Raw genomic sequence first — 14,564 nt, 5'->3', positions numbered from 1 at the left:
GCATTCTATCTAAAAGCGAATGCTCACCCAGACCTGCCTGAAATGCCTCATGTAACCAAACCCCCACAAATCTGCGTCAGTTCGTGGTTTGATTTGACTAAGACCGCACAAATGTATACGCAAGAACCCGATGTTCCAAATATGGTAAGAGGAGTTACATTTCTGTCACACGCTTGCGGTTTTCGACCAATCCCTACGCACTGGTTAACTGGTTTACAATTAAAGCACACCTCGCATTTCAGATGGATGAGCTTGGTATAAAATTCAAGTACCCCAGAGTGCAGTTTGGACGATGGGGCGGTACGACACATTAGGCGGAACGACATGTGTCGCCCCGCCAACTTCAACTTGCATTGGTTCATTGGAACAGCTTATTGGTTTAGACAAGTGTGACGCTTTGGACAAGTTGAATGAGGAAGAAGACAACAGCGACAATCATAGAACCAACGATAATATATGGAATGTTTTATTTAGTACAAATGTAAACAATGAAGCAATTTTGGGGTTCCTAGAAAACATTAAAGAAATTCATACGCACAAATACAAACAGTGTTCTGGTTACATCAAAAAGCTACCGCAACGAAAGTGATATTCGAGCAGTGTGGATAAAGGCCTACTCGATGTATTTGTATATTGTATACTGTATGTAGGAATCTGCATTTGACAGCAATTAATATGCCTAGCCACACAGCTCAATACTTTATGACACACACAAAAAGAGATGCAGAATCGAAATAGTTTAGTCGTTTATTATATTACTTGCGCTTTACATAATTGAGAACACTGATATTGCAGGATAAGTTGTTCATACTGTACATGCATAGTTAACAGGATTTATGTATTCCTGTGGCTCAGTGGTAGATGGGAACAAGGGAACACACACATTGGTAAAAACGTACAGCTTGGACGCTATGGATTCTGCTAATGCATAAATGTAAATAATGTACATGTTTCCATTTTATAACAACACATATAAATAGGCATAGCATAGGGTCACAGTGTTGTCAATAAATGTAATAAGCTGTAAAAGCTTTACACCTATAAGCTCTTTCTGATCATGAACCAATGAAAAGTGAAGTGGGCGGGAAATGTGTTGCCCCGCCCCATCGTCCAGACTGCACTCTGTCTGGGTCTATTCAAAAAAACAGGCGGGGCAAAGAGGAGATACAAACATGCAAGGTATGTGGACAACACAGCATTAATGAACCTTGAATCGTTTGTAAACACTGCATTACATCTCAAACAAACGATAATATTCGTTTAAGCCGTGTCACATGACCCCTTTAAAGCAAGTGTATAATAGTAAATACACGCGGTTCGTTAGTGCCACATGCTAAACGCCAGTCACTCACGAATTGACACATCCTCTGTCATACACACAAGAGAAGTGGTTTTGGCAATATTACTGTATTTGTCTCGATCAGCGCATGTGAGCTGGCTAACAAACTGCATATTTACAGAAGTATGATCATGTTGTTAAGTCTAAACAGTGACAGGTTTTGGGAAAAGTTTGATTGCATTCATTGACAATGCAGCTGCGGTATGGTGAATTGAACACGCTGTTTCTCTCTGCCGCTCACTGCACAGTGTAGATGTAGAGAAAGACCGTCCTGACATTTATTTCGTTATATTGAAGTTTAGTACAACGTGGCTGAAAGTTTTTCTCTTTCTCTACTGATCGTGTATGTCCGATGTGTGCGCTCTCTAACTGGACCGGGTGCTGCAGCTCTCTCGCGCGGTTACGCCTTTTTTGTTCCGATGACATCACGTTATTGTATTTATTTATAACTTTAAAATCGATTTATGTTTATTCGTGAATCGCAGTTGAATCGAACAAACATGTAGTCGTGCTGTTAATCGCCTCTGCTGGCACTGGCATTAGAGGTGAAAAGAAAGAGCAGGCTTTGGAAGAATGCCCAGCATCAGAAACCTAGAGGCCATGACAACATTGGCTGTTGAGGAGGTGAGCCTCTTTCTCATCAGCTTTTGGCTAATGATGAGAGAGGTTAAAAAAGCGTGAAGAACTGTCAGATCTATCAGTGTTACCAGATGTTTGTGTCCAACGTAACGTCAGGTACGCGTGGGTCCTTGCTTTAGTTTGAAGTTCAGTGAGATGCATAAAATTTCATAATGTTACGTCCATAATCTAAAATAGCATAAGACAGATGTATCCTCATTGTTATGATAAGCAATTTGATTGAATTATAGAAAAAGCTAAACTCTTGCTTAAAGGGATAATTCATGCAAAATGAAAACTCATTTACTCACCTTCAAACAAAGCAAGTTGTCAAGGGCCCCTGAACCCCTTGATTTGATTACTGAATCAAAAACACTATTGTAAACACTAATGTAAACAGATTTGATGTAGACGCAGATTGTTCAGTCACAAACTTTACAGGAATCATTTGGAAATTTCCTTTTTAATACTTAATTTATTTAATTACTGTGTGACATACTCGGACATCATGCAGTGCGTGCAGGTGATGATGTTTGATGGTGCATCTTTACATATGGCCATGGGTTCAAAACGAAGCTATCCGTCTGTAGCGGAAAGAAACGGCAATAACGTGACGCAAAAGAACAAGAAGGCGTTTTTGTACTATTTCAAAGTCTTATAAGTACAGATTTATATATAAATTCAGTATTTGTCTGCTGGCATACAGGTAGTTTGACTGTTTGATAAACCTGTGTCAGAAAGGATCCAGTTTTTTGCCAAACACCCCACTGCAAAACCCAGTCACGAATAAAAATAAATGGAATTTATGTTGGCCATCCCACTGAGGAATACGTATTTCTTATCCCCCCGAGTAATAATTTTTTTAATGAATATTAGAATCTGTTTTGTTCAGCCATCTATTGACACAAATGACTGAAATTTTCGCCACTAAATCAATGCAGTGCCATCTGCAGCTTTCATCTGGTGTCTGTATAATAAATTTGAGGGCTTTTTAACATTTCTTATGAAGGTATTAAGAAAAATATTAAATGCTGACTCAAGTGGCTCAGATGTATGAGAAGTGGCACTGAAGCCTAACTTGTTTGAGTGTTCTGACATTTCTTATGTGTTGCAGGAGATCTGCACTGGCCCTAGATCAAGAGCCCAGGGTGTTGACCTGCATGCGAGTGGTGGTAAAGATTGGAGGAGGAGCAGCAGCCTGCCGGAGCCAAGGAGTTGTTGTTGCACCAAGAGGAGGAGCCTGACACCAGGGAGGAGGAACAGCACCTTGGAGGAGGTAAGTATAGTCATCAGGTGTGTTTGACTTCATGCGGCTTCGCAAGAACCGATTGGCAGATGACATCACATTACCGCAAGAGAGGTTTTTTAATTTCTCTCGCGGTACTGATATGTCATTCGCTGATCGGTTCGAGCGGCGCCGAATGGAGGGGGGTGGTTTGGTAAAATATTTTTTTAGGGTCATTATTTTTTTTTTCTTCGCAAACAATATTGAGATTTGCCGCATAACCCCTTGTTTACACATTCCGGAATCTCGGGGAGACACACGCTCCGGTGTTTCCCCCCTTCTATGGGTACCCTTTTATGGAGTACGTACTTCACACATGGGTGAGCCACCCTGCATGTTACGGATTGCGGTGAAGATGTGCAGGTCAGCCATCTGGCCTTGAACCCTGAACCTTCTGGTTCTGGGTCTGTGCTCATACCCTATGAGCCACTGAGACCTGCACATTTGAGACAGTTCTCCAGGCGTATTCGTCTTGCTTTTTACGTTTTAGATACATGGGGAAAATGAAGAGGCATGGAACCTCTTAACAACCTGGCCTTGAACCCTGAACCACCTGATCCTCTGTCAGCGCTCTTACCACTGAGCCACTGAGACCTGCACACTTGAGACAGTTCTCCAGGCGTATTCGTCTTGCGCTTTACGTTTTAGATACATGAGGAAAATGCAGAAGAATGCAAACTCTTAACAACCTGGCCTTGAACCCTGAACCACCTGATCCTCTGTCAGCGCTCGTACCACTGAGCCACTGGGATCTGCACACTTAAGACAGTTCTCCAGGCGTGTTCGTCTTGCGCTTTACGTTTTAGATACATGGTGAAAATGCAGAAGAATGCAAACTCTTAACAACCTGGCCTTGAACCCTGAACCACCTGGTCCTCTGTTAGCGCTCTTACCACTGAGCCACTAGGATCTGCACTCTTAAGACAGTTCTCCAGGCGTGTTCGTCTTGCGCTTTACGTTTTAGATACATGGTGAAAATGCAGAAGAATGCAAACTCTTACCAACCTGGCCTTGAACCCTGAACCACCTGGTCCTCTGTTAGCGCTCTTACCACTGAGCCACTGGGATCTGCACACTTAAGACAGTTCTCCAGGCGTGTTCGTCTTGCGCTTTACGTTTTAGATACATGGTGAAAATGCAGAAGAATGCAAACTCTTAACAACCTGGCCTTGAACCCTGAACCACCTGGTCCTCTGTCAATGCTCTTATCACTGAGCCACTGTGTCCTGGACATTTGAGTCAGTTCTCTAGGCGTGTTCGTCTTGTGCTTTACGTTTTAGATTCATGGGGAAAATTCCGAATGGAAGCTCTAGGATTTGAACATGAACTTTCATGGACAAAGCATGAGAGTTCTACCACTAAGCCATTGCCAACAATCCCTTCATTGTCTCATATTCCTAAAGAACCTTTAATGTATAAAGATAAAATTACCAAGAGAATTGTCAATCATGTGCAGGACTCAGTGGCTCAGTGGCATGAGCACTAACACTAGACCAGAAGGTCCAGTGTTCAAAGCCTGGAGGCTACCCTGCACATGTATGCTGGAGGGTGGAGCAGAAACAAGAGGAGGAGCCTGATGACAAGAAGGTGGAGAATCAAGAAAGGGCCAGACAGAGAGGTAGGGAAAGAGACGCAGGCAGAATGACAGGGGTAGGGAGAGAGAATAGTAGGTGGAGGGAGAGAGAATAGTAGGTGGAGGGAGAGAGAATAGTAGGTGGAGGGAGAGAGACAGGGCTGGCGAGAGGAGGGAAAGAGACAGGGCCAGACAGAGGAGAAGGTGGAGAACTAGAAGGAGGTAGGGAGAGAGAAGAGGAGGTGGAGGGAGAGAGATAGGGGTAGGCAAAGAGACGCAGGCAGAGTGACGGGGTAGGGAGATAGAAGAGGAGTTGGAGGAAGAGAGAAGGAGGGGAAGAGAGAAGGAGGGAAAGAGGTAGGGTGAGAGAAGAGAAGGAGGGAACGAGACAGGGCCAGACAGAGAGGTAGGGAGAGAAGAGGAGGTGGAGAGAGACAGGACCAGAGAGGTAGGGAAAGAGACGCAGGCAGAGTGACAGGGCTAGACAGAGAGGTAGGGAGAGAGAAGAGGAGGTGGAGGGAGAGAGACAGGGCTGGCAAGAGAAGAAGGGAAAGAGGTAGGCTGAGAGAAGAGAAGTAGGGAACGAGACAGGGAGAGAGACAGGACCAGAGAGGTAGGGAAAGAGACGCAGGCAGAGTGACAGGGCTAGGGAGAGAGAAGAGGAGGTGGAGGGAGAGAGACAGGGCCAGACAGAGGAGAACTAGAAAGGACTTTTTCTCTCTGTCTGGCCCTCTGTCTCTTTCCCTACCTGTCCCCGTCCCTCTGCATGTCTGGGCCTACCTCTCTGTCTGGCCCTGTCTCTTTCCCTACCTGGCCCTGTCTCTTTCTCTCTGTCCCCGTCCATCTGCCTGTCTGGGCCTACCTCTCTGTCTGGCCCTGTCTCTTTCTCTCTCCCTACCTGGCCCTGTCCCTCTGCCTGTCTGGGCCTACCTCTCTGTCTGGCCCTGTCTCTTTCTCTCTCCCTCTCCCTACCTGTCCCTCTGCCTGTCTGGGCATACCTCTCCGTCTGGCCCTGTCTCTTTCTCTCTCCCTACCTCTCTGTCTGGCCCTGTCTCTTTCTCTCTCCCTCTCCCTACCTGTCCCTGTCCCTGTCCCTCTGCCTGTCTGGGCCTACCTCTCTGTCTGGCCCTGTCTCTTTCTCTCTCCCTCTCCCTCTCCCTACCTGTCCCTCTGCCTGTCTGGGCATACCTCTCTGTCTGGCCCTGTCTCTTTCTCTCTCCCTACCTCTCTGTCTGGCCCTGTCTCTTTCTCTCTCCCTACGCCTGTCTGGGCCTACCTCTCTGTCTGGCCCTGTCTCTTTCTCTCTCCCTCTCGTTTTCTCTCCCTACCTGTCCCTCTGCCTGGCCATGTCTCTTTCTCTCTCTCTACCTGTCTCTTTCTCTCTCCCTACCGCCCTGTCTGTACCTGTACCTCTCTACATTCTCTTCTCTCTACCTCCCTTCTCTTCACCCTGTCTTCATACTCCACCTCCTTGTCATCAGTCTCCTCCTCTTGCTTCTGCTCCACCCTCCAGCGTACATGTGCAGGGTAGCCACCAGGCTTTGAACACTCGACCTTCTGGTCTGGTGTTAGTGCTCATACCACTGAGCCACTGAGTCCTGCACATGTCTGACAGTTTTCCTGGTTATTTTATCTCTTGTTTTCTTCGTTGCTGCATAAGAAAGCTCTTCATCACATCGTGCTGTGTTCTTTCGGCAGGTCAACTACGGGGCTTTGAACACAGGACCTTCTGAGCTGGTGTTAGTGCTCATACCACTGAGCCACTGTGTCCTACACATTTGTGACAGTTTTCCTCTTTCTCAATCCCTCCTGTGTTCTTGAGGAAGGTTCCAGAAAGCCCTTTACATTTTAGTTTTTTCATTCCAGGAAGACATGAAGCATTTCTTCTTTTTAAGAAGCTTAATTTCAAAGTGTTTCTTATTTCTGTTGCAATTATGAATATACTATACATCTATTAAAATGTTTAAAATTTGTTCTGTTTGAGTGTGTTTTGTTGAAATGTTTGTTCATATAAGAAATTCAGGACTTTATTTTCTATTTATATTAGTTCTGAAAAATAATGTATATTTGCCATTAAACGTCTATACAAACTGAACAGATATTGATTATTTAGATATGAATTATGAACAGCAAGTAAAATTTTGAATTCTGACAGAATGAAGTATATTTTACATCGAAAGTAATAGTTTGTGTGTTTGTTTAAAAATGAACAGATATTGATTATGTAGATATTATGAACACTACGCAAATATTACACCTAGTATAGAAATAGAAAGCACAATGCAAATAATAACTACATAAAAATGATAGATTTTGCATTTTGAGATATTGTACATGAGTCACCTAAATCTATGCGAAAATAAGAACATAAGCTACAAAAACAGTTGGGAGCGGTAGGTAAAATACCTTTTCGTATACAGATACTTACCTGTTTAGTTAGGTCCTACGTGTCATTTTTGATGTATCACCGTTTTGCTTGAGTTACGGTTAGCGTAAGTGTAGGAGAAAAAATGCGCATGCCGATTGTAAATAACTCATTCAACATTTACTGTAACACACATAACGTAAAGGGGGGAAAACGTGACATTGTCAAATAAAGCTCGGTTCTTCAAGTACATAAACAAAACATACTTTTCTGTAAACTGTTAAACTGTGCCGCGTCGTTACTGCCACTACTTCGTGTTGGCACGCGTTTGTGTTCCGTTATGACGTGCGCGCATGAAACATTTTTTTTGATGCGCGAGCGTGTACATTGTAGTTCAACAATTATTTCTCAACACTATAAACGTCTTTAAAAACTATCAAAGTTTGTGGAGTAGAACATGATGCTGCACAGCGAGGCTGAAAGTCACAGGTGTGGTGAATGCTGTAATTGCTGTTGCCATGGTTATCGTAACGTCTCTTGATTGTCTGACACGAGCACACAGCACAAATAATCTGACAATGAAAGCTCAATAGAAATAGTGAAAAATAGTTAATTTCAATTACTTTAAGAGTGTCTCAACACTTGAGTGACTCAATGCTGTACATTATTCTGTCCAGAAGGCTAATAGATGTTTTGAAATGTGTCAAAACATTGCAATTTCTTTTGGTGTCATAGAAATCCTTTTACACACTTAAGATGTAAAAAAATGTCACCTTGGAAATATAAGGTTCTATCTTCATTCTGAGCCGTTTTAAGATACTGAATCTCTTTAATAATAATAATAATAATAATAATTCATTTTATTTGTAATGCACTTTACATTTTAAGAAAATCTCAAAGTGCTACAAGAAAATACAAAATCAAATTTGAACAATAACAAACTAGACATTATAAAACTTTTTTAAAAGTTGTGTTTTTAGATCCTTTTTAAAACAGTCGGTTTTAAAATCTTTACATTTCAAGAACATTTCATGTAACAGAAATAATATGGGGAACAAGTAAAGAGCCCTTAGGGTGCAATTTATTTCTTCAATTCTTCTAAAATCGTGTTTTCATCTGGTTTAAGGTTCAGATTCAGATTTCACTTAAATTGCAAGGAATAGGTCCTCTTCCCGATTAAAATTAAAAAATATTTTAATATAAACATCAGAGCCTAAGAAAATAATTTCAGAGGATGTCCGATGGCACTCAGAGGCTTTTGCTTATGAACTCTTAGTCTCTTATAAACTTAAAATGATTATTATAAATAAATAATATGAACCTTCTAGTTCTAAAAAAGAATCACAGTCTGCTAATAATTAGAAGCTTCTATCTCGGAAGCCATTCATTGAATGTGTCATATGGCGTGAATATGTGTTTTTCTGTCTTTGGTGTTATAAGTTGCCGATGCATGTATTAGACATTTTAAATTAAAGTGTCGGAACAAAAGAAGCATTCTATCTAAAAGCGAATGCTCACCCAGACCTGCCTGAAATGCCTCATGTAACCACACCCCCACAAATCTGCGTCAGTTCGTGGTTTGATTTGACTAAGACCGCACAAATGTATACGCAAGAACCCGATGTTCCAAATATGGTAAGAGGAGTTACATTTCTGTCACACGCTTGCGTTTTTCGACCAATCACTACGCACTGGTTAACTGGATTACAATTATAGCACACCTCGCATTTCAGATGGATGAGCTTGGTATAAAATTCAAGTACCCCAGAGTGCAGTTTGGACGATGTGTCGACGATGTGTCGCTTTGGACAAGTTGAATGAGGAAGAAGACAACAGCGACAATCATAGAACCAACGATAATATATGGAATGTTTCATTTAGTAAAAATGTAAACAATAAAGCAATTTTGGGGTTCCTAGCAAACATTAAAGAAATTCATACGCACAAATACAAACAGTGTTCTGGTTACATCAAAAAGCTACCGCAACGAAAGTGATATTCGAGCAGTGTGGATATAGGCCTACTGTATGTATTTGTATATTGTATACTGTATGTAGGAATCTGCATTTGACAGCAATTTATATGCCTAGCCACACAGCTCAATACTTTATGACACACACAAAAAGAGATGCAGAATCGAAATAGTTTAGTCGTTTATTATATTACTTGCGCTTTACATAATTGAGAACACTGATATTGCAGGATAAGTTGTTCATACTGTACATGCATAGTTAACAGGATTTATGTATTCCTGTGGCTCAGTGGTAGATGGGAACAAGGGAACACACACATTGGTAAAAACGTACAGCTTGGACGCTATGGATTCTGCTAATGCATAAATGTAAATAATGTACATGTTTCCATTTTATAACAACACATATAAATAGGCATAGCATAGGGTCACAGTGTTGTCAATAAATGTAATAAGCTGTAAAAGCTTTACACCTATAAGCTCTTTCTGATCATGAACCAATGAAAAGTGAAGTGGGCGGGAAATGTGTTGCCCCGCCCCATCGTCCAGACTGCACTCTGTCTGGGTCTATTCAAAAAAACAGGCGGGGCAAAGAGGAGATACAAACATGCAAGGTATGTGGACAACACAGCATTAATGAACCTTGAATCGTTTGTAAACACTGCATTACATCTCAAACAAACGATAATATTCGTTTAAGCCGTGTCACATGACCCCTTTAAAGCAAGTGTATAATAGTAAATACACGCGGTTCGTTAGTGCCACATGCTAAACGCCAGTCACTCACGAATTGACACATCCTCTGTCATACACACAAGAGAAGTGGTTTTGGCAATATTACTGTATTTGTCTCGATCAGCGCATGTGAGCTGGCTAACAAACTGCATATTTACAGAAGTATGATCATGTTGTTAAGTCTAAACAGTGACAGGTTTTGGGAAAAGTTTGATTGCATTCATTGACAATGCAGCTGCGGTATGGTGAATTGAACACGCTGTTTCTCTCTGCCGCTCACTGCACAGTGTAGATGTAGAGAAAGACCGTCCTGACATTTATTTCGTTATATTGAAGTTTAGTACAACGTGGCTGAAAGTTTTTCTCTTTCTCTACTGATCGTGTATGTCCGATGTGTGCGCTCTCTAACTGGACCGGGTGCTGCAGCTCTCTCGCGCGGTTACGCCTTTTTTGTTCCGATGACATCACGTTATTGTATTTATGTTACAATGAATACTCGCACACCCAACCGGTTCAGGTAAAAGTTGCCAGAGTTTATTGGTGGCACTCACACAAAGGCTACACACAAGGATGGTCCCCAAATTACCTCAGCAGAGATGAGCGTTCACATACATCCACAGCACAGCAAACCAAATTGAAGAAAAGAGATACAAACAAATCATAAAATAACTTCAAAGGAACACCATAGTGAAACACTCTGCATACGGTTAATAGATGGCTCATCTCTGCCTACAGCACCTTACCGTCCATCCCTGTGGTACTCACACAGTGAGAGGAGTTTGACAGGAAACAAAAGAACAAACAAACAAACAAAGAAATAACTAGTCCGCCTGGGCCACCATACTAGGCCGAAATACCCTGCTTTACTGGCGGACTAGAGGAAACATCATCATACATCAAAACTGAAAAACAACCCCAAAAATAAAGGAATAACAAGAGCAACGATTAGGCCACACTGAGTCCAAATAGCTGTTGCCACACTGCAAAGGAAAAACAAACCACTTTATTATATTAAAACCTTGTTCCACATTCCCTAATCATACAACCCTCCATACCCGTATAACTAGTCCAATGAGCCCCGCCCATGTGCGCCCTCGCACACGGTCTCGCACAAACACTTCCACGATTCCGGCATGCACATCCACCTACTTCCGACGTCACCAAACTACAATATACAACACGTTAAAACTTTATCCTATTAAAACCACCATCCTATACACCACCATAATCAGACGGGTTACCTTTTCGAAGTTCCACTTGAGTGTTGCACAAGACCCGTCTACCACGCAACAACATCCACCTGAGAGTCGGTGTGTCACCCGCTATTCTTGCCGGCCAGCAACAGACACACTCACAACTCCTTCCTACCGGCTGCCTTTATCCCTCCAGCCACGCCCCTTCTCTTGGTTAACGCCTTCGGTCGTACCCGCTACATTTATTTATAACTTTAAAATCGATTTATGTTTATTCGTGAATCGCAGTTGAATCGAACAAACATGTAGTCGTGCTGTTAATCGCCTCTGCTGGCACTGGCATTAGAGGTGAAAAGAAAGAGCAGGCTTTGGAAGAATGCCCAGCATCAGAAACCTAGAGGCCATGACAACATTGGCTGTTGAGGAGGTGAGCCTCTTTCTCATCAGCTTTTGGCTAATGATGAGAGAGGTTAAAAAAGCGTGAAGAACTGTCAGATCTATCAGTGTAACCAGATGTTTGTATCCAACGTAACGTCAGGTACGCGTGGGTCCTTGCTTTAGTTTGAAGTTCAGTGAGATGCATAAAATTTCATAATGTTACGTCCATAATCTAAAATAGCATAAGACAGATGTATCCTCATTGTTATGATAAGCAATTTGATTGAATTATAGAAAAAGCTAAACTCTTGCTTAAAGGGATAATTCATGCAAAATGAAAACTCATTTACTCACCTTCAAACAAAGCAAGTTGTCAAGGGCCCCTGAACCCCTTGATTTGATTACTGAATCAAAAAACACTATTGTAAACACTAATGTAAACAGATTTGATGTAGACGCAGATTGTTCAGTCACAAACTTTACAGGAATCATTTGGAAATTTCCTTTTTAATACTTAATTTATTTAATTACTGTGTGACATACTCGGACATCATGCAGTGCGTGCAGGTGATGATGTTTGATGGTGCATCTTTACATATGGCCATGGGTTCAAAACGAAGCTATCCGTCTGTAGCGGAAAGAAACGGCAATAACGTGACGCAAAAGAACAAGAAGGCGTTTTTGTACTATTTCAAAGTCTTATAAGTACAGATTTATATATAAATTCAGTATTTGTCTGCTGGCATACAGGTGGTTTGACTGTTTGATAAACCTGTGTCAGAAAGGATCCAGTTTTTTGCCAAACACCCCACTGCAAAACCCAGTCACGAATAAAAATAAATGGAATTTATGTTGGCCATCCCACTGAGGAATACGTATTTCTTATCCCCCCGAGTAATAATTTTTTTAATGAATATTAGAATCTGTTTTGTTCAGCCATCTATTGACACAAATGACTGAAATTTTCGCCACTAAATCAATGCAGTGCCATCTGCAGCTTTCATCTGGTGTCTGTATAATAAATTTGAGGGCTTTTTAACATTTCTTATGAAGGTATTAAGAAAAATATTAAATGCTGACTCAAGTGGCTCAGATGTATGAGAAGTGGCACTGAAGCCTAACTTGTTTGAGTGTTCTGACATTTCTTATGTGTTGCAGGAGATCTGCACTGGCCCTAGATCAAGAGCCCAGGGTGTTGACCTGCATGCGAGTGGTGGTAAAGATTGGAGGAGGAGCAGCAGCCTGCCGGAGCCAAGGAGTTGTTGTTGCACCAAGAGGAGGAGCCTGACACCAGGGAGGAGGAACAGCACCTTGGAGGAGGTAAGTATAGTCATCAGGTGTGTTTGACTTCATGCGGCTTCGCAAGAACCGATTGGCAGATGACATCACATTACCGCAAGAGAGGTTTTTTAATTTCTCTCGCGGTACTGATATGTCATTCGCTGATCGGTTCGAGCGGCGCCGCATGAAGAATGGAGGGGGGTGGTTTGGTAAAATATTTTTTTAGGGTCATTATTTTTTTTTCTTCGCAAACAATATTGAGATTTGCCGCATAACCCCTTGTTTACACATTCCGGAATCTCGGGGAGACACACGCTCCGGTGTTTCCCCCCTTCTATGGGTACCCTTTTATGGAGTACGTACTTCACACATGGGTGAGCCACCCTGCATGTTACGGATTGCGGTGAAGATGTGCAGGTCAGCCATCTGGCCTTGAACCCTGAACCTTCTGGTTCTGGGTCTGTGCTCATACCCTATGAGCCACTGAGACCTGCACACTTGAGACAGTTCTCCAGGCGTATTCGTCTTGCTTTTTACGTTTTAGATACATGGGGAAAATGAAGAGGCATGGAACCTCTTAACAACCTGGCCTTGAACCCTGAACCACCTGATCCTCTGTCAGCGCTCTTACCACTGAGCCACTGAGACCTGCACACTTGAGACAGTTCTCCAGGCGTATTCGTCTTGCGCTTTACGTTTTAGATACATGAGGAAAATGCAGAAGAATGCAAACTCTTAACAACCTGGCCTTGAACCCTGAACCACCTGATCCTCTGTCAGCGCTCGTACCACTGAGCCACTGGGATCTGCACACTTAAGACAGTTCTCCAGGCGTGTTCGTCTTGCGCTTTACGTTTTAGATACATGGTGAAAATGCAGAAGAATGCAAACTCTTAACAACCTGGCCTTGAACCCTGAACCACCTGGTCCTCTGTTAGCGCTCTTACCACTGAGCCACTAGGATCTGCACTCTTAAGACAGTTCTCCAGGCGTGTTCGTCTTGCGCTTTACGTTTTAGATACATGGGGAAAATGCAGAAGAATGCAAACTCTTAACAACCTGGCCTTGAACCCTGAACCACCTGGTCCTCTGTTAGCGCTCTTACCACTGAGCCACTAGGATCTGCACTCTTAAGACAGTTCTCCAGGCGTGTTCGTCTTGCGCTTTACGTTTTAGATACATGGTGAAAATGCAGAAGAATGCAAACTCTTACCAACCTGGCCTTGAACCCTGAACCACCTGGTCCTCTGTTAGCGCTCTTACCACTGAGCCACTGGGATCTGCACACTTAAGACAGTTCTCCAGGCGTGTTCGTCTTGCGCTTTACGTTTTAGATACATGGTGAAAATGCAGAAGAATGCAAACTCTTAACAACCTGGCCTTGAACCCTGAACCACCTGGTCCTCTGTCAATGCTCTTATCACTGAGCCACTGTGTCCTGGACATTTGAGTCAGTTCTCCAGGCGTGTTAGTCTTGCGCTTTACGTTGTAGAGACATGGGGAAAATGCAGAAGGATGCAAACTCTTAACAACCTGGCCTTGAAACCTGAACCACCTGGTCCTCTGTCAGTGCTCTTACAACTGAGCCACTGGGACCTAGACACTTGAGACACTTCTCCAGGCGTGTTAGTCTTGCGCTTTACGTTTTAGAGACATGGAGAAAATGCAGAAGAATGCAAACTCTTAACAACCTGGCCTTGAACCCTTAACCACCTGGTCCTCTGTTAGTGCTCTTACCACTGAGCCACTGGGATCTGCACACTTAAGACAGTTCTCCAGGCGTGTTAGTCTTGCGCTTTACGTTTCAGAGACATGGGGAAAATGC

At 42.8% G+C, this 14,564-nt stretch overlaps 1 protein-coding gene and 1 long non-coding RNA gene across 2 annotated transcripts; one reads left to right on the top strand and one right to left on the bottom strand.

Annotated features, from left to right (window-relative positions):
* The first annotated feature begins 867 nt into the window (after positions 1-867).
* Positions 868-6,764, top strand: LOC306893474 (uncharacterized protein). The gene is made up of 3 exons (XM_079455310.1): positions 868-1,179; positions 3,072-3,233; positions 6,514-6,764. Exons 1-3 carry the CDS (start codon positions 1,066-1,068, stop codon positions 6,634-6,636), a joined length of 399 nt encoding a protein of 132 aa, XP_079311436.1. The 5' UTR covers positions 868-1,065; the 3' UTR covers positions 6,637-6,764.
* A 2,554-nt stretch (positions 6,765-9,318) lies between these two features.
* Positions 9,319-11,236, bottom strand: LOC306893002. Its single transcript, XR_013786518.1, has 3 exons — positions 11,129-11,236; positions 10,943-11,052; positions 9,319-10,867 (listed from the first exon to the last, which is right to left on the bottom strand). It is a non-coding gene; the product is annotated as an uncharacterized lncRNA (long non-coding RNA).
* Between the last annotated feature and the right edge of the window lie 3,328 nt (positions 11,237-14,564).

The sequence above is a fragment of the Barbatula barbatula genome, assembly GCF_947034865.1.
Source record: "Barbatula barbatula genome assembly, chromosome: 4".
Lineage (NCBI taxonomy): Eukaryota > Metazoa > Chordata > Actinopteri > Cypriniformes > Nemacheilidae > Barbatula > Barbatula barbatula.
This window is presented reverse-complemented; position numbering and strand designations above follow the sequence as displayed.

Coding starts and splice junctions, on each gene's coding strand:
- LOC306893474 (XM_079455310.1), top strand. CDS start 1,066: ATGAAAAGTGAAGTGGGCGGGAAATGTGTTGCCCCGCCCCATCGTCCA. Junction 1,180..3,071: donor AGGAGATACAAACATGCAAG/GTATGTGGACAA, acceptor TATGTGTTGCAG/GAGATCTGCACTGGCCCTAG. Junction 3,234..6,513: donor GGAACAGCACCTTGGAGGAG/GTAAGTATAGTC, acceptor TTCTTTCGGCAG/GTCAACTACGGGGCTTTGAA.